We start from the raw sequence: 21,253 nt of genomic DNA, 5'->3' as shown, positions 1-21,253 counted from the left end.
CCTCGAGGAAGCTGGATCAATGCATATTTTTTGTTTTTCCCACAAGTGCAGATCTACATGAAGCACATTTTAGATCCAAAGCAGAAACCACTCTGTTTCTGCACCACTGCCACTTCTAAAGAGCTTGTGTGTTATCAGTGTGGCCTTGAATGTGGCTTGGATGGTCACAAGAGTATAAAAATGCATCAAGTGTCATGCGAAAGACAAACAAAGTGACGTGCGGTCACCGAGTCTATTTTTTGCTGTTTGCCACAACCTTAAAGCAACCTGAAACAAGTAGAAAACACTTCGTGTCACTTGAGGCTGGTTATTTCCTGGTAAAGCATCAGTTACTGATATGCTGAAAGCAACAGTGATCTGATTGTTGTACTATCCTACTATCTTACAACATGGAACAGGACAAATTTTAGACAAATTTTAGACATTTCATGTCCAACTAGTCATTACTGATGTTTATTCATGTGTTCACACTGAATGGATTGCAGAACAAATGTATTGTTATAATTTTAGTATTTTCCTATTTCACAGTATGTAATAAGGACAGTAGTACAAAGTAGAATTAGGCTATTAGCTAGAGATTCTAGTACCTTTTCTAAATAAGTCCTGGCATTAAAAAAGTTTCAGAACTCTTGCTTTAGATAAGCAAAAGTATCTCTTCTTTGGCATCGCTCCAAACAATCTTTTTGACATCTTTATGGTGAAAGTGTTCAGTATTTATTAGCAATCAACTGTTTCTTTTGAAAGCTGGAAACATTTGACTGACCAGTTGAGATTGCACAAAATATTCTACAGTTTGCTTTGGGTGCCTAAAGTTGATGGCAATATTCCACTAGTAGATCTGTGGGTCTTTTAAACTGTTCTGGTATATTGTTAAACCATTCACCCTGCACTAAACAGAAGGCTAATGGGCAAAGGTTTGTTTTTGTTTGCCAACATTCATGAGTGGTCAAGTTGAACGCACCTTGGCTTCTTGCTCTTGGCCATAATCATTCATTCCCTGTTACTGAGCTTCATTGTGTCTGGTGACACCTGACTCACTGGATGAATTGTGTGTGTTTTTCGGCCTCCCACAGAGATGTGCCATTAAAAGCTTACCATGGTGACAGAACGGTGAAAACTGTGGCATGGGATCCGTTATGTTTAACAGCGTATAAAACAGTCTAGGAGGAAGAATGCTCTTGGCCAATTGATCCAGGAGAAGAGACAGAAAGCTCCTTGTTTGAGAGCCTTATCAGATCCTTTACTTCCATCCTTCATGTCAGGAGCCAAAAGCAGGGAGGGAAGCATGAGTGAGCTAGTATTAGCCAACCTAATTCATCATCCAACTGTAAAGGCCTGAGAAAACACACTGCATATCCTCACAACACACGATATGTTCCACTTAAGCAGGCATGCAATATTACTGAAGCCAGAGAAAGGCATGTTGTTCAAAACTAAAGCAGAGCAGTCGAGTCATGAGCACGAACCTCTGATGAAAACCAATTTTCAGAATGAAGTTCCTTCCGGCCATTTACTGGCTATAGATGTATCCTGTATGTTCACTGGAGCTGGATCACTTGAAGCTTTGTTTTTACCCAATTTTCTCCCCAAATTAGTCATGGCCAATTCCCACTCATTAGCCAGGTCTTCACATATCACACCATGCTACCAAGTTGGGAGGGTAAAGCATGTGCTTCGTCCAAGAAATATGAATCCAACTACAATGTCTTTTCAAACTGCTGCTAATGTAACATCGTTGGACAGCTCAACACACTTGGAGGAGAACACTAACAGGTTGCTTTACATCCATTGTAGTGAATGGGGGGTGAGGGAGGGTGATCCTATCCACCCAGAGAAAGCGAGGCCAATTATGCTGTCTAGGACTTGCAGCCATGGATGTCTTTTAATTGTCTGCCTCTTTTTACTTGGTGGTCTTTAAGGGCTCCATAGGTCAAAAATATACAATTTAGGATGCAAAAATGCTGTAAATGTTATCATGGGTATCATCACATTTACATATACATTTACATTTACAGCATTTAGCAGACGGTCTTATCCACAGCGACTTACAAAAGAGAAAGTATCTTTGCTAGTTACAAATAGGTTAGAGAGAAAGCTTGTCCTGAGCTCAGATATTGCTAGAAACAAAAGCCAATGTTGATACCTAAAGAAAAAGAAACAGAATTAAAAATAGTACAATACAATACATTTTAACTTAAGTACTTAACTCAGTGCTCACTTAAGTGCTGTGAAAAAGGATGTGTCTTCAGTCTGCCTTTGAAGACCATGAGAGAGTCTGGACAGTCTGTTCGGACAGCCAGTGGGAGTTTGTTCCACCATCTGGGTGCCAGGACAGAGAAAAGTCTAGATGCTTGTCCAATTAAAGAATTGAGTAGCAAAGTTACATTTTTGCCATATCACCCACTCATAGGTATAAATGTAAATATACATTTGATTCAGTTCTCCCCTTTCCTATGTTAAACCACTGTTTCCCACAACTTGCTGAAACCCTTTTCAGTCACACATTAAGGCAGTGATTCCTGATTGGTTCTAGCTATTTTTCCTGACTGGGTTATTTGTTCTGACAATATCCTGCACTGTAGGTTTATTTGGCACACAAGTCCCGCTGTGGAAAGGGGCGAACAGTGCATAGCCAAGCAGAAAATCTTAGTATAGATGGACATCCCTTTCTACTTGGCAAGAAATCAGCTTGACTTCCTTTCTCAGTTTGAAGTCATCCAAGTTCAGAAAGAGTCTATCAGTCAATGGTATTTTTCCCATCTCTTGAGTTATATCTGCAGTATAGAGACATGCTAATGACCTAACACTACAATCCACTCAGCAGCGACTGTATATATGCCCATGTTGAAAGCATCATCGTGTTTGTAGCCTTTAATAGCTAGGACCCGTTTCAGCATGACGTCATGTTCTTCTCTCATGCAATGTGACAAGCAGTATTACAGGCGAGGCAAATCCCTCTTGACAAATGGCAGCATGTTTCGAGCATTTACAAATCAGAGCGCAAACAGCCCAGCCAACGGGAAATAACTTTGAGTAAGAAGATAGCTGGGGATTCTTAAAACATCGCCTAATGCATGACATAAAGCGATTCCTCCCAGGGTAACCATGACAAAAGGCCTCAGTCAGCGATTTTTATGTCATGACGTGTGTCAAACAGTGTTTCAGACATAACTGCCTCGTCTCCATCTGCCCTCGCTGAAGATTAAATTGCTGCGTTTCTAATGGTGTGGAGGCTTGACAAACCTCTGCCTTAAGTGGCTGTGGTTGTGTATCACACAGGAAGATCTGAGTGCTTGAAAAGGGTTATGGGTGTAATCAGGGAAAGGTGGAATGCTCTCTAGCCGCAAACAGATTACAGAGGAGCTTTTTTTACGATGCTGTAAAAATGCCTTGACTTTGACTTAGTGGATCTGCCCAGGGACAGTCTGTCGGGTCAGGCTGGGACCAGGGAATATAAGGCAAAAAATAACGTTATGATACTTAAAGATATTTTCATAATACACAATGTTTTTGTGATTTTTGTGATGTGTTGTTTTTCTAAGGCTTGATAGACTGAAACGGACACAACACCATGTGCAAGAGAAACAGTAGTGCCACATTTGAAAAATGCGATCAATGCTATATTCATGTCCTGTACATACTGTATATCACAACATATGTTCAAATTGATCAAAACCAAGGCACAACTTTTATTAAATCCTGACCCTAAATACACATTGTCCAGTCATAGTTCAGCAATTGTAACACATCCTGGGCACCTCTGACAAGTTTTTAGAATTGAATAACACTCCATTGTGCTGTGTGGGGGGAGCGGGGGATGTAGAATTGGATACTTTTGGAGTAGGAGGAAAATTTGTGAAATTGGAGAGATATTTGACCTTAACTAAGAACACAAGAGGAGAGGTGTAGGATGTGAAGGAACAGTGAGGAAGGCTGTGTTCTTACTCAAAAGCCACACGAAACAGGCACATATTTGGCAAGGTACATGGCTACGTTAGCTAACGGCTATATGTTGACATCCTCCCTGTGCATTTATTCTCTGTCTTTATACTTTTATCACTTTTGGGCTAGATGTCCTGATCTGAAGTACTAAGAATTTCATATATTAAGCATCAGTTTTTTAATCATGAGAGTTTTCGTGCCATAGTTGTCATGGTAAATGCAATAACTTGTCAGACATAGCAAAAGTAATCAAGAGTCTGGCAGTCGAGCTTTAATCAGGCCTGAAATTTTGGCTTAAATACAGCCCAAGAATGTTCCATCCAAGCCTACGCGACTCACAGCACCAAATTTTGAATCCAAATCTGACCCAGCTTGAAAACATTTTTGTCCAAACCCGAGCCGACAACAACCATAACAATAAGTTTTGAGTTGACAGCAGTACAGCAGAATTATATATGGCACTGACCTTTACCAGCCCATCATCACCCAATGGATACATAAAAAAAATGAATATATATTTTTGATGTAACAAAATAATCAGCTGTCCAAAATTAAGTTGAAATTCTGATAAGTAATTTATTTATCAAGTTGTGTTTTCAAGCGTTACTCCAAATGTTTAGTCTGGATAAACTTCCTTCATTGTGAACCTCGGTGCTACATTCTGTCCATGAGTGTGGGATTTCATTATGACAGTTTAAATGATTTTAAGGTAGTGAAAGTAGAGAGCAATATAAAATATGGAAAATAGAGGTGGAAACAAGCAGGGAGGCTATATGATACATTCAGAAAGCTACTGTGATGTAATTTATCATGTTATCACATCACCCACCCCTAGTTGGGTCCAGTGTTATGTTGGGATAGATTTCACTGTAGAATATTAGCCCATTCTCTCCTGCTTGTTGGATGGTCATTTTAAAGATCATTCACCAACTGCCATCTGGTAATCAAGTTTCTTGACTGCTTCTGCCCTAGTAGAAACATGGTTTATAGGTTTTTGGCTCTGTTGACCTGAGGGTGGGGGTCAGATAAGGTATGTTGCCAGATCCTTTGTAAACACTCTTGTGAAGGGAAGCCCCTCCCATGGTCTGGAGAGATAACAAATGCACAGCAGCAACCATGAACAGTCCTGATCTGACAGATTACACATGCTAACAGGGCCGAGAATTTAAACATGTTGGCTCAGAACAGGCAGTGAGCTCAGCGGCTGTCCATACATCAGGAAAGCACCCGGAGGACAGTAAAGCAGACCCACACATGCAGGAGTACAAGGGGATTAGGAGAGTAAAGTGCACTGATCCAACACATTTTTACAATGGGCATAACATCAACCTTGTCCTTATCTGGAGTAGTGCTGTTTCTAGCCTTCCCAGGGCCCTAAGCAAAACTTGACTTGCCCACTCTCACCCCACCCAAACTGCATAGTTTGATCCTCACCAAACAAATGGTAAATTTTCCAACACATCCCTCAATTCCCCTTACAGTCATCTGCTACGATGTTCAATATACAGTGTTAGTTTGCTTGTAGCATCTATAGTCATATGCAAAAGCTCAAACACAGAGCTCATTAACATTTATTTTTAACTTGCTAAGATGTTTTTGGTGCAAAATAAAACCTCTTCATATGGGCTGGCTCTTGGATTATGAGCTGTCAGTAAAGACTATTATAACTAGTCTAACTTAGTGATTATTTTCTAGCTAATGCTAAAACTTCAGACTCAAGTCTTTCAATCAATGCCAAAGTGGGTAATCAGGAGAGTCGGGAGAGATCCTGGTGGGCTGGTAGCATTTTGGGCCTCTTACTGTGAGCTAATCAATAAACTCATGCATAAAAGCACAAGAACACTCAGACAAACTATAAATTATTTATCCCACTGAGTTTATTACTGTTTTCACAGTTTTTATAGGTGAATTATGTGAAGATTGACAGTAGCGGCAAGAACTGCAGAAAACCAAGGTATGAAAAGCTAGTTCAGGAGGATGAGGAGATATCCGAGCAAGTGGGCAGTGAGAAATATTGACAGCATGTTAAGTCACTTAGCCAACATTAGCATTGTATGTAGCACATTGCGTGCCATGATTATTGTGTCACATTTAAGACAAAAACTTTTGTCAGTTTGCATTTTATCACAATCTAGCCACCATGTTTATCTCTGTATAGTTTATGAATAATACATAAGACGTAAGAGTAAGAAAAGAAGAAGATGAAAATGCATCGATTTTAAAAACAATCTGTTGTACGAAGACCATGCTGTGTGTGAGAGTAGCAGGAGAAATACAGTTAGAGTTTAAGGTGGGCTAGTCTGCATCATATAACTCCTGATCTGAAAACAATAACCACTCCGGACCTGCTCTCAATGATACTGTATGTTAAGGGGTCTGTAACCAAGTCATGGTAAATCTAATTAAATTTCGGGTTCTTTAGTTTGTTTTTTACTTAAAATATTAACAGAATATTAACAGAATTAGGTTGCACAGTCATGGCAAGCACATGTGGACACCAATGCATATACACGCAGATCACTTATACAGAGCAAAGCTGATCTTTTGAACATGGATTGGATAAAGAGTCACATTTTACTTCTTTAAAGATTCATCGTTTGGAACTGAGCTTGTTGATTACAGATTAAAAACACAGTTGGATATTATGAAACATTAATTCTACCTGACAGGCAGACCCTGCAAAGCTGTTCTGAAACAGACCCCCATGACTGATGGGGTCGTTAACCAGGTTGGGTTATAGGAGAAGTACTGAGGAAATACCAACTTGAGTTGCTAACATGCACAAGGGGATTAAAGTTATATGCAGGACAAGGGCAGATATATTAGGTTTTGAAGTGCATCTCCATTAAATGTTTTAACAGGTCATCTTGTGAAAGTCCCTGGTGTACAATAATCATCATATAATCACACCCACACCATCTGCTTTTCAAACTTATGATATTTTGGTTCAACCGAGTTAACAGACATGACAGCTTTGCCAGATAAGCTGAACATGTATTAACAGTCTCTTTCTCTGTGGTGCAAAATATCCAATATTATTCAAGTAATTGCATTTTTGGATGGAGATATGACACATGGCTTCAGAGGTTTGGCTCACAGTTTTATAATGGGTTGTATGTGATCTTTAGTGGTTTTTAAACCCCTAGTTGAGTTGTTACTTTTGTTTTGATGTATCATTCAAAGGTATTTACATGATTTAGACGTTTAATAATATAGTGAGTTGTACAATGAATTACATCTACATTTGAATTGCATTACAGTGGGGTTCAAAAGTCTGAAAACCTGTTTATACTTGAAAAACAAAACATTGTAGGATTTTGAAAATGAAAATAAAAGCACATTGACAAGTACAATAAAAAACAATATCCAAGATTCTACAACTTTCTGGGTCACTGCTTAAGTTTAAGCAAATTTGTGACACTGACCATTGAGGCATTAGTACAAAAAGGTCAGTTTTTTTTCAGTCTTATTCCTCCCATTGAAGCTCTTTTTCAGATGCTCTCAGGTGGATTTCATCTACTTATTAGAGGCTTTTTCACAAACTTATGAAGACCATGCCAGGTCAAGTGCATGCTGTCATTAAAGCAAAACAAATGACCAAATAGAGAAATTCCAATTCTGAAAAAGAAATTCTGTTAAAATGTAAAAGATTCTGCTTTTCATTTGAATTGTTTAGCTGAAAACTGAATTTGGAATGAAAACCTTTTTATAAAATTATAAAATAATGCAAGATCAGCATTTCAGACTTATTTCTCTTTGATTCAGTTTTCATTTTCTACAAAACTGTATGCGCAAAAACGTCTCAAACAGTAGAACATTAAACTGTTTAATATATATTTAAAAATAAGTACAGTTTTGTACATTTTTCTCTCTAATATCACTGAGTTATGAGACCATGGAGCAGTTAAAGTACATACAGTTATATGCAAAAGTTTGAACACCCCCAGTCAAAGTGCTTGTTGATTTTCTAAGCCAAAATAAGTTCACACATCCTCCACAAAGAGCTTAAATATGACATATGTCTTCTGCAAATTTCAATGCACAATTCCTGTTTATTTGCTGAATTTAACATATTGGGTGAAAAACAAAACAAAAAATATAAAATGTGCCATAATTTTTGCACATACCAATTTTATGTTTTATTTTTTCCCCACTATGTTAAATTCTGCAAATAAACAATAATTGTGCATTAAACTGTGCAGAATTTTGTTCATTTTCCTTTAGAAAATCAACAAAACGTGTCATTTGACCAGAGGTGCCCAAACAGTTGCATACGACTGTAACAATACAACATCTCTGTTAGACAGACTCTCTTTCTACACTCACACCCCACAAGTTGAGTCAGTTTATAACAGCCAATCTGATCACATGCAGCAATCACAAAATCATCTGCAACTTTTGCATACGACTGCACATGCAAGTGAACTAACACTCCTGTGCACTGAAAAGACAGCGGAAAAATAAGTCTACTATTAAAACTTTAACACTATCATATAACAACACCAGCTACTCAGACTGTAGGCTACTACTGCCAAAGCAACTTAACTACCTCACTTAACAAAGCTTGAAGGTTTGTGTGGGGTATTTTGATATGATGGATGATCTTATATTTGTTATTTCTGTTTCATGGCATGTAGCAATGTTCCTGTTCCAGTGACAGTAAATCTGGAGGGAAAAATCATGTTTGAAACATTTTTGTTCATCACAGGTTGAGATGGCAAAAACGGCGTTCATTTTTCCTATAGAGAAAAATGGTTTGGAGCCAGAATTCCTTTTATGGGCATGTCACCAACAACAAAACAACAACAACAAATCCTCCAAGGGTTTTTTAGCTTTTAAAAACCAGTTTTAAACACTAAAAATGCACATTACACTTTGTTATTGCCAGCAATCACTGTGACTTTTAAGGTTAAATTAGAATTTGACCTTTGTCCTTTGTCTTGTACTTTAGTGATGTGTTTCTTTGCAGTTTATTTTTCAGCTGATATCCTCCGCTGCCCTTCTCTTTGTGACAGCATCACATTTGAGTCCTCTGAAACCAGACAAGTGGAGCAAGACCCTAATTGAGACTCGGAGCAAAAGGGCAAGATGAACAAAAGGACAGGATGGCATGTTTGACAGGCAGGTGCGTGTGTACCTTTTCTGTAAACTTGACCTGAACTTTGCCATCAGTGGAGGAGTGAGAGGGTTGCTTTGACAGCGGCCAGACCCCAATGTGTGGTGTTGAGTTTGCCTGAGGGGGCGGCCCTGGAGCTAACCCTGCATGGCAGGACGTAATGGTGGCTAGTGTCATTCTCTCAGCTTTCTTTGTTTCATGACATCACCCTGTGAGGCATGTGCCACGCTGGCCGCTTTAAAAAATCAGTCATGTTCTCTGCCACAATGAATTAGTCCAAGGTGCTAGGGGGCAGACTAAACATGTCATATGTGATCTCAGTTTCCTTTATTTCCTTTTTACGTTAAGGGCACGTCACCAGTGTTTTCAACCTGTGGCAAGACATATTCATCCTCTTTTCTCACTGTTTTTGCGCCATAGTTTTACCAATGCCTTCCTACTCTGATTACATATACATTACTCCTCAGGGCAAAATCAAACAAAATCAGACCCCTTTGACTGGCGAAATAAAGGTCATTGTCCATAAAGCTTTGTCATAAACTTGTGTTCTGTTAAGATAAATTTGATTTGCATTTTTAGTAGTTGGGATCTGTGTAATGACATAAAAATTAAATATAAACTCTTAAAATAAAGATAAGCGTTTTTTTGGATTGAAGATACAAGAACCACTTTTGGTTTCCAAAAGACCTTCAGTGAGTGGTTCTTTAATGAACTGCATTTATAAACTATAAAGGTAACCTTTGTCAGTAAACTTTGGCTTGGCTTGACAAAGCGGTTGCTATGAAATCCCAGGTGGTTGCTGAGATGCTGCTATGTTAATCCAGGTGGTTGTTACGATGTTGCTAGGCCTTTGCTATAGTAGCTTAGGTGGTTGCTAAGGTGGTACTTGGCTGGTTTTCTGTTATCCAAGGGGGCTACTCGGGTGTTGCTAGGCCATTGCTATGGTATCCCAGTTGGTTGCCAAGGGATTAAGAGGTTATTGACCTGGTGTCCCAGGTAGTTGCTAAGGTGTTAGTAGGGCATTGCTATGGTATCTCAGGGTGTTGCAGATAATGTAAAAGTTCTCAGCATGCAAATTACAGGTGAGCCAGAAGGAGCTTATCTACTTGATAAGATCTAAATTATTGAAAACAATAAAATACGTAGTTGGGTGGTGTCATTGATACTAATAGCCTAATTTATTAATTATTCCATTATTTATTCCAACATATTCCTACTCCCTCACTGATTTATGCAGAAAACAACAATGAAATCAAATCTAACTCCAGAGAGCTCTTCTCTCCTGCATATTTTGTCTGTTCTGGTTCTTATCCAACAGGGCATAAGTGTTGTAAGTTTTCCTGCAAAAGCTAATTAATTCAGTCATTCAGATTGTTAAGCTTTAGTTGTTGCCATTGAATTTATTTTAAGAACAAATGCTCTGTGTTAGCATGTACTACTGAAAGTTCATGTAAGTCGTTGTGTGTTCACCGTTGCAACTGTACTTTAATGTACTTTAATGCATATAACCCACTGTATGTATTATGGTTATGGGGTATGGTCATCTGTTGTAGCCTGTTGTTTTGTACTCTTTGTTTGGCTGCTGTACAATTTTGAGTTCACTGAAGTTAACGGAACAAAAGAAGTTCAATGAACTCAAAATTTAAAGACAATGTAATTTGACCAGGGGTGTTCAAACCTTTAGCAAACTGTATGTACAGTATATCAGTAATAAATGTCAGTTTCATATCTGTAGGTACTCATGCATGTCACCATTATAAAGGATCAAAATGTTTTCCAGAACTAAAATTAAAAACAGTACCAAAGTTTGCCAACCAACTATACTGCACATTTCAAATGCAAAACAAAACACCTCATTGCAATGAGGCTGGCAGGCTGTGTGTATGCATGTGTGTAGATTAGAATAAACTAAATCTGGGCATGTGAAGAAACAAGCCCCTAAAAGCCAGAGTGCAATTGGAACACTGTTGTATACCAATCAAAGGATTTTCCCATACGCCCAAGCCAAGAGCTTTTGTAAGAACCTTTATTTTTTAAGACTTTAAGTAAAAGAGTATGATCAGTGATAAATCTCTGTAGATATTAGAGTTGGCTGATGCCATCTTTGGCCTTTTCAAAACTGAAATGAAACTGATTGCACTCTCTCCGCTAAATACTCTAATTTCTCTGGTCGCTGCTGCTTGTTAGCACAAGCGTAAGCTAACCAGTTTATAGACCCATGAAGAGTCTTTGTGTCATGTCTATAAATCTTTGATAAATGTTGTTGCGTAGAAGCTGCTAACAATCCTCTCAATTCAACTTTCACCATTTGTCACAGCTCTTGAGATGCCACCCACAACTGAATGTAATTAGCTCTGCAGGCTTGGTAGGCTATCAAATGAGATGTTAAGTGCTTTAAGAGTGACAGGTTTGAATGAAGCTGTTTGTGGAATGCACACAGTTCCTTTGGGACTTGATGAACTAAACTCAGAGACTTGTCGGAGAGAGGCCCTGGCTATGACACGGATGAACTGGCCTATTGAATTTCAAAGAATGTGGTGGAATGACATATTAGTTCCTGCTAATTAACCATATAAATGCTTCAATGGTGAACTGGCGCTGGCTCAGTTTTGCAATTGACTAAGAAAGGCTCTGAGAGTAAATGTTGTGCCATGTCTCCACTGCATGAGAACAGTGAAGCTTTGAGGAGTGCACACAACCATGTAATTCATTTAAATTGCCCTTCTTAATGTGGCGCTTGCAAATGCTGGTTGCAAAATGTACTTTGTAATATATGATGTTGTAATGTAATAACATAGAATGCAAGTAATACCAGCTCAGGTTTTTTACATTACGTATTATTATTATTTTACAAAAGCTGTGAAGAAAAAGGTCTTTAATATTTTACAATATGTATTAAAATTCAAACCTATTTTTACAGATTAAAAAAATACATGTCAAATTTTGAAAACACTGAGTCTGAGTCAGTGTTGAATCTTCAACACTGAGTCTGAAACTCACAGACTAAGGTGTTATGTAAAGTTTTTAATATGAACCAACTCAATTTTCTGTGTTATGGGGACACATTAAAAAAAGGCTGAGTTATCAGAGCTCTGTTGTCTGGTTGCAGTACAAGCAAATGTGCGTCAAGATGGAAGGATTTCAGCTCATCTTGCTTGTGGCACAAAAGCTTATATAACAACATATTGACTAGAAAAATGTGGAAGTTAAACAAAGTATATTGTACAACATAGTGACTGTTTATGTCTTTTCCACATTCTCAGAGTGGTTAAAAAGGTGAATTGGACCTTGTGTAAGTTCCACTGCATTCAAAATCACATTTGCTTTGCTTTTTTCATCTGAAACAACTGGTGTGAATAGGCCTTTATGACATGTATAAGATGGCCTACATGCTCACACAGTGGGAAATGATACATTGCTGGTGTTTAAATTATTCAATAATTTAATACATAATACAAATTGTCAGTATTGGAAATATTAAAGCAACCTTTCAGCACCTCAACAGTTAAGTCACCAATATAGATTTTTCTTGTTCTTGTCTACGTACCTGTGCAAAATTCCAGTCCCACATTGTTCAACATGATGTAAATATTGACAGCTTAGGCATTTCCCTAACATCCCTGCCACTTATTGGACTAAGATGCCTTAACCCCTTTTCACAGTAGCCATACAATACAATTTCAGCCCTCAGTTCAGTCTTAAATGTTAACATTTTTAATGAATTCAGACCTTTAAAACATAGTTTACTTCAGTTTCAATTATATTTTGGATTAAACTATTTGATTAGATTATATTCATAAAAGTATTCAATGAGTCGATTTCCATTCCACTGGTGGAATGGCCTCTAGGAGGCCTGCAGAAAGCAGTTAACCACAACACCATAAAAGTGCAGGAGTTTTCTCTTGGGTGTCAAAACAAGCTTAAAGTTAAAACTGATTTATAAGAGACAATAAAATCATATTACACACTGGATGTTTAGTCTTTTAATGCTACCCTAGGTACATGGCAAACAAGCATGAAATCCTTCTAGGCTTTACAGCATTAGTGACAAAGTGTCATAACACATGGGATTTGGCCATTTTTGCACAGCTTATGTAACAGTTCCCAAATTGGTATTTTATTACAGATACCGTGGCGGGACAGAAGGCTGTAGATTGGCCACAGGGGCACGGCGTCAGGCACCAGATTTCAGGGAAATGTTTACACATGCTTTTAGCCCGAGGCTGGTCCAGGGATATTCTGGGCCCGTTATCTTGGGCCGCGAGTCAGAGAGTGTGAGGAGGGCGGTGTGAATTAATGCACAACGTCTCCCCGCAGCAGACGGCACATCACCGAGAGGCGTCCCGGGCTTTATCTACTGGGCGGATTCTTGAGGAGAAGGGGGGAGGAGGGGTGTGAAAGCAGGAAGCCTTAATTGGAACTTGACCTCCGACCCCTCATCTTTCACCAAGGTATCCTGACTGTTACTGTTTCCAGCTCTTTTGCACTGATGTAGGAGCACAACTCCCCAAACAGATCCCGTTATGAGAGAAACCACAGTACCACTCTCAGAAAAGCCTGGCTTTTTGCTGTCTCCTCTCATGATGCAGTCCCTCCATCAGGCCAGTGCTGCGTTTCACTGTTGCTTTCCTGAAAATAGCAGAGTAAGAAAACTCTGGTTGGTTTTCTTGACAGGAGCAGAATTTCACAATGTCACATTCCATGCGGTGTCTCATATTTTCTCACAATTTCGGAGGGTGAAAATGAAGTCAGATAGATTAATTGCTTGAAATGTTTTTCTTTAAGTTGCTGTGCATATAGAATTACATGGAACGTAGGAACTAATGCAAAATGACAAATTTGGTGACAAATGGAACTACTCTAAGTGTAAAATTAATCAAGCGTATGGCACATTGTGCGGAATGCGTTTGCATATCCTTGTGAGTTTTATGTACATTCGTTCTCGAGGAAGCCGCAGCATGGCCCAGTGCACAGGAGGCAGGGCTACCACACAAGCCCAGGGTCAGAGAGCCTGTAAAACGATCCTTACACTCTGAGAACATCCTCTGCGCTGGGGTCCCTCACTGCCTCACTCTCCCTTTCTTTCTCGCACTCACACACGCACACACATTCCTCCTCAGTCACTCTGAGGGGCAGGCACAGAGCGTGCTAGAAGCCTACAGCAAAGAATCTTACGCAGTCGCTTTGGCCACAGACAGAACAGAGGCGGTACCGAGAGAAAGAGAGACAGAGAAAGGGCGAGGGAGCACCAGAGGAGGTCTGACGACACAGTTTTCACTTTCTCTGTATGCTGCACCTTCATGGAAGCCTTGTTGTAGACCCTCAGCTGCACAGCTGTGTCCATATAAAAGCTGTCAATGTGCAACACGTGCACAGAACTCTTCAAGAGGTTACTTGTTTCTTCAAAGAGACAAACTGGATGGCCGAAATACACCTCAGGAGTGTGAGGTATAGGACTGGACCAGCAATGTTCTATACAAGTTCTTTCCCAAGGATGTCCTATATGGACGTATCCATCCCCAGACCAATGGACTCTCTCAGAAACTTCTAATATCACCAGATTCAGGACTACCCAAGAAGACCAAAAAGCTTTGACCAAAGAATCCCGCAATTAGATCCTGTTTGGCAAGTTCTGCATCACTGACCTGGACATACCATATGGGCATACCCACATGCCCTGGGTCACTGGACTCTTCCAAAAGCTTCTAATATCAAGACGACCCAAGGAAGACGTTTTGACCAAAGAAGCCCTCAAAGAGACCCTGCTTGACAAGCTCTGCATCACTGACCTGTATCATTGACCTGTTTCACTGACTACTGACTGCCATGCTCTGGTGGAGGCTCGCCTGCCGTGCTGTGTGTTTGGCAGCTCTTTTGGTGGTGGCCGGTTGTGAGCAGAAGAGAGAAACGGATGAAGGGTCACGGGGCTCCTCAGGGAAGGCCAATGGCACAGGCAGCAGCGGCTCCGGCAGCTCCAGCAGCCGCAGGTACCACCGGCTCCAGCACGGCCAGTGCACCTACACCTTCATCCTCCCAGAAGGTGATGGAAACGGTGGGACTTCATGCCGGGAGACAAAAGCAGCCACCCAGTACAATGCCAATGCATTGCAGAGAGATGCCCCTCCACCTGAGCCTGACTTCCCCAGCCAGAAGATCCAGCAGCTGGAGCACATCATGGAGAACTACACACAGTGGTTACAGAAGGTAAGGCTGTTTTGGTCTAAACTTGGGGTCACTTGATTATAACGTTGCTTGCATGCAAATGCATGTGCAACTGCTGGACAAAATGAAAGCAAATTATGGTGGAGCTTAGACTGAGAGTTCGAAAAGTCCACTCTTGACAATAAAGGTATCAAAAAGGGTTCATTGGAGCAATACCAAGAACCATTGTTGGTTTCTTAAAGAATCGTTCAATGGATGATTCCTTAAAGAACTATTTTTGTAAATGAGATGTATGTGAAGAACCATTTTTAACTTTAAAGAACCTTCCCATAATGTGAAGGTTCTACACCAATTAAAGATTTTTTTCAACAAGATGACCATAATCAGATTATAAGCACTTATTTTTAAGAGTCTATTACACAAACGTGTGTAATTTATTCCAGCAGTCACGTAAGTTATTGTTGCTCGCATTGTTGACTGTCTCTGTCCTTCTCTGTTTATATAACTGTGGGATTTAGCAGCTTTTTTCCACTTGGTTCTGATCTTGCCAGTGTTGACAGAAAGATATTAGATTATGCGCTTGATATTTTTGGTTATGGCTTGCGAAGCAGCGCCGTCAGAGAACAAATTGTGACCGTAAGCCTTTGGCAATGTTTTCCATGCTGTGACAAGTGCTTTATTGGAAAGCTTCTTCTTTTTTAACAGCATTACAGTTGTGACTTAACTGTCAAGCTGCTGATTTATACATGTGGTACTGAGCTTGCATCCGTTCCCTGTGGCTCGCGCCGCACTGCGTGACCGCCTGGCAGGGGCGTCTCGCTTCAGCAGTGCCTGCTTTCGCAGATGTCCAGGTGGACTGCACACGTCGCGCGGGTGCTGGTCAGTCAGTCACCCTGCAAGCTTTTCCTACACTGTCTCTTTAATGACAGGAAGTGAAGGAGAGTCCCGGGAGACTGTGGCCTCCTCTTTAAACTTTCACTTCCTTCATTATGACACTGTTTTATGAGAGTCAAGATGAAACTATGTACACATTAATCAAATTGAACATTTGCTGGAAGCTTTATTGCATAATTTACATCAAACATGAGCAGAAACAAAAATATATAACATTGTAGCGTATATACACAAATGTATATAACAATATATATCCAAAGTATGTAAGTGCTGTATAAATATTTACAATATAGCAAGTTACAGAACTAAAGTATGATGAAAATTCATATCTGTTTTTCTTACAAATCAAAGCAATTGTATTTCTGTAGGCTATGAATAGCTGGCATTTTAATAAACACACTTTTATTAAAATGATATTACACTTACATAACAGTAAGTAGCTTGAAGCAACAAGATTTCATTCCTTTTCTTGTAAATGTGTGTTATGCATCAGCAGACCAATTTAGGGATTTTTGTTATAACATTGTAATACATGTGCTTCACAAAGGAATATAGCAATTTGTATTATTTGATGATAGAATTGTTTTTAGAAGTCAAGTTCTTTGATAGTGAATGTTATCTCAGAAATCTATACATGCATTAGGCAAACACACTTTTTGCTTTTAAAGTCAATTCATGGTTTATTGGTACCATTAAAAGAAAATGTCAGATAACCAGTGATTAATTGCCCAAATGTATTGGTTTATTTGGCATGCAGTGTACATAGTTCATGATGGATTCTTTGTCGATACTACCATTAATTGCCCCTAACATAGTGAACATGTTAACTACACTGTTCCGACAGCATGTTTAACACCCCTTTGAAAGGTTAGGACTAGTGTTTGTACATTTTGTATACATATTAAGAACAATGTATAAACATTGAAGTATAGTAGGTGTAGAAGAGGCTTTGATAGACTGGTCCCATACTGAAGCACATTCTCTGTGGACTGAAGCAGTAAACTATTTTATAGAGTAGGTATGTATTAAATCTTTAATGAATTTAATGAATTCATTAAATTTAATGAATTTAATGAATTGAACTCATGACCTTGCAGAAGTCAAGACTCATAAGTACAGTGATGACAGGATAATTATATTTCCATTTTCATTTCCACTTTCTACCATTTTACTTTCATACTTTAATAATGAAGTTGTTTTTGAATAATATTATCCTATGCTATTCTTACTATTTCATTATTTCTAAGTATTTATTGATCTTTATTTTTCTTTTATAGCTTCAAATTTTTATAATTTATCATACAAATTGCTCATGCTGTACAGAGCAGTAAAATCTCTTACTTTTAGATGACATGCACATTGTGCCTCATTTCATTTCGGGTTGTCTCTGAGGTGAAAAAGTCAAATTTAAAGCACATTTGTAGGTAGGTTCAACCCATTCCATTAGTCCTTATCATGCTTAACAGCGTCTACAGGCTGGATTCTAGACTAATGAGAGACTTTTCTTCACATGTGGGAGTGTGAGAGCTTTTGCCAACATTGTTAATGCCATAATACCTCCTTACTCACACTAAAAACACAGAGAAGACCTTTAACATTTTTCATTTCATACATCTCCAGCTTAAAATACACACACTTCTATTACTGTCTGTAAGGGTGACTGAACTGTGCATTACTGTAACTAAACACAAGCACTGCTACACTCACACTTAACCTTAACATTAAGCCTTAGAAGTCAGGACTTACTGTCATTGTTTTGCACTGCTATTGAAAGGTTATTATGTAGTTACATAATTAATTACTTATTAATGGTACTGTGGAAAAGTCAGAGGCCATGCTTCATTTATGTAATTTCCAGTCCCAATGAGTATTAAGTGCAAATTATTTAGAAAAAAGTGAAAAATGTATATTTAACAGAAAATTACACAGAAGCTTCAACAACAAATATGATTTTTTGCAATATTTAGCATGGCCACAATTTCATTTTTATTACAACTTCCATTTGTTTCAGGAGGCTTGTTTTCAGTTTTCCAAAGAAAACTGCAGGAATATTGTTCCACACCTCCAAAGTTCAGTCTTAGAAGTTGCTTGCATTTTTTGCTTCTTACAATTCAAGTAATCCCAAACACATTTAGTGATGTTGAGGTCTGGACTCTGTGATCAGTCCATTGTTCTGAGAACACCAGCAGCTTCTCTGATTTGGACATTTTCTTCTTTTCTTCATTTTCTTTTTCTCAGTAAGGGCTTCTTGGCAGCATCCTTTCGGACTCATAGAGTTGAGTTGCCTTCTTACAGTGGAAGGATGGACAGAACCAGTGGTGGTGGATTGTTTCAGATCTGAAGCAAGAGTGGAGCTTGATTTTCTCTCAAAGATGAAAGCTTTAAGTACTGTCTATCTGATGGTGACGGTTTTGGTGGTCTTCCAGGTCTTGCACAGTTGTTAGGCATCTCATTTTCTCTATACCTTTTAATAGTTTTTAGAACTCCAGTTCTAGAAACTCTTGGTTTTTCATTTATTTTCTTTTGACTTTTTCCTTCTTCATATAAGTGGATTACCTTGTATATAATCTCCTCAGAAATATCTCCTTAAACTTAATTCTGACTGGAAATGAAATAAATGAAAGGTGGTCTCTGATTTTTGCACAGTACTGCTGCAATGCAATGCATTACATTACATGCATTGTACATTACCTGCATGTACATTTACATGTAGATTACATTCTTTATCACTAGCTTCACTTGTATGCTTCTGACAGTTTCATTTGTTTCTATGTCAAGCTGATGGATGCTCTTTCTATGAAAATATAGCAATTAAAATAAATAATATTAATAATATAATTAAAATAAATAATATTAACAATATAAAATTACGCTGTCCTTTTGTTATCGCTTGCATGTGAAAGCAAAAGAGGATCTTCTGGCGTGAATGCTTTTCCAAGTGAAAGCTTTATTTTACTTTAAAAATAATAAAGCATTTTCCTCAAGGAGGCCAATAAAATTATGCTAAGTCTTTGTTAAACATTAGGAGGCAATAAGAGTGATATTAGGTCATACGCTCAATTGCACATCTTTGTTCCAGCAAGGATAAAGTAAACTAACATTTCTCAAAGTAATCGTTTCATGAGGGCAATTGCACAACTACAGGCTGCATTAGAGCAAAGCTAAACCCCACTCTGCTAATTCAACCTAATTGTGCGAGTGGAACATGAGGATGCAGTTAACATATTTCAGTCAACATACTTAATCACGGAAGATTAAGTGTCCCAGGCAAGTCTATCTATCTTAATCATGTACGTCCTGACTGCTGCTGCATGGCCGAGGTGGTCCTAATACCTCTCCATCCCTGAGCTGATGAAAGACAGGAGATAGTGGCCTGTCTGTTGTTGGACATGCAGAAGGGGTCTGCGTGGGGTCGAGTCAGAACGACTCGGCTGGGCGCATCATTCCCTCTCTGGAATTCTGTTGTGCTGGGAGAAGAGAAAACCCTGATAACATTCTGGCCCAGTCAAAGGTGGCTTCTGTTTGTCCAAGGATTACCACAGAAGAAGGGCTTGGCCTGAGACGGACTGCAGTGGATTAAATGATCTTTTATCATTCGGTACAGGAAACTAGCCACTTATGGATCTTCCTGAAAGGCTTGTCCTTAGAGTTTCAGAACTGTAGTGAGGGGACACCTTTGTTGGCCTTGAAAAATGGGGTTGTTCTTAAAATAGGTGTTAGCATATCTAATCCTGCTGTAAGCTTGAAGCGAGCATGTCCAATCAAAGTTTGTTCTCAAGCTAAAGGAATTCAGTGGGACACTGGAGCTTGGCGCTAGCTCCATTTCAGGCAGAGTGAAAGCTTCTGCCATGAAGACATGTGGAAGTCCTCAGTGGAGCTTAAATGATAGATCTTCACACTCTGTGTTCAGAGAAAACTTTTTACAAGCTTGAGTTTCCAAAGAACGTGCCTCTTGCCAAACTGTGCTCTTGATTTAAAATCACACATTTAAACCCTGGCTGTATGAAAATCCACATTGCTCTGCTGCTCCCTAGACACAGCCTGATGGCAGCTAGTGTAAAGAGAGGTTAATCCTAAAACTTGACAAAGGCAGTCTCCCGCTTCTCCTTCTTGACTGTCTTCTTGACTATCTGAAGGCCACACAGAATGCCTAAAAAGCCAAGGCAGAACCAAGCTATTTTAGGGGTGACTTCCTTTGTATCAAAGTTTGTTTTCGCTGATGGTGCCGGCCAAAACCAACAAAACGAACGAGGCAGAGCTAGCCGATGCTCGGCAGACTGAAAGCTCTTCCTTCCTGTTTTTAAAGGAACCAGAATAGTGGCACATTCATCACCGCACAGTGAAATGTGTCCGTGCCTCAAATTCAATCCCCACATATGGTGAAAGCAAAGCAGAGCACTCTACTTAGCGCGTCAGGGGAATATGTAAGAAAATACATTACGACTCTGTCAAGCCCTATCGAAATATATGTGAAAATTTAAGCCAGGGTCATTCGCATTCTCGATTTTTCAGAAAGAGAAGGGGGACATTTGTTAAAAGTGTGTCAGCCTGCTCGGCAGGTCACTCTTTTTTAATCACCTTCCAGAAACCATAAGTCATTGAAGTCTTTAGGCTGGTTTTGGGTCTTGTTGCTGATAAAGGGCAGAGAAAGCACCTAGGCCTGACACCCTGGCCTGGAAGAAAGTTTTCATTTCCCTTTCGCTTTTGCACTCAGACTCAAACATTCTCCTGTTTCCTTTGCACAAGCAGCATCAGGCATTTATACTGTTAAATTTCCTGCATCACTTTAGTTAATTACCCACTAGTCTTCGCTCTGTTCAGAATTTATTTAGATTTAATTGCCGTAACATTTTTGTATTTTTTTAGGTGCGCTGAGCCTTTCACTCTTATCTTTCCATTCACAACATTTCGCTCAAGGCCCAACCAGAACGTGTGTCGAATAAATTGAGAATTTCCTGAAATATGTTTGTCTTTCCTGGTGCCCTGGAGTATATTCATTTCTTTAATGGTTCTCATTTTTCTTCCTGGTTTTACCCCAGGTATCAAAAATAAAGCCTCAAAGTGTCATTCAGGTGATATTCATCTTTGTTATCAATAGCTTTACTAACCTAGATGTTTTAATTTTCAGTGGCACAGAAA

The 21,253-nt window shown here is 39.2% G+C and overlaps 1 protein-coding gene across 1 annotated transcript in view; it reads left to right on the top strand.

Moving 5' to 3' along the window:
• The first annotated feature begins 14,314 nt into the window (after window positions 1-14,314).
• The window catches only part of angpt1 (angiopoietin 1), an 87,750-nt gene continuing 80,811 nt past the window's right edge, over window positions 14,315-21,253 (top strand). The window contains exon 1 of the mRNA XM_036566645.1: window positions 14,315-15,262. Coding sequence (XP_036422538.1) covers window positions 14,885-15,262 — 378 coding nt within the window. The 5' untranslated portion in view covers window positions 14,315-14,884. The remainder of the gene's footprint in view (window positions 15,263-21,253) is intronic.

Source organism: Colossoma macropomum, unplaced genomic scaffold (genome assembly GCF_904425465.1).
Source record: "Colossoma macropomum unplaced genomic scaffold, Colossoma_macropomum, whole genome shotgun sequence".
NCBI lineage: Eukaryota > Metazoa > Chordata > Actinopteri > Characiformes > Serrasalmidae > Colossoma > Colossoma macropomum.
The sequence above is the reverse complement of the archived record's forward strand: the minus strand, read 5'-3'. Positions and strand labels throughout refer to the sequence as shown.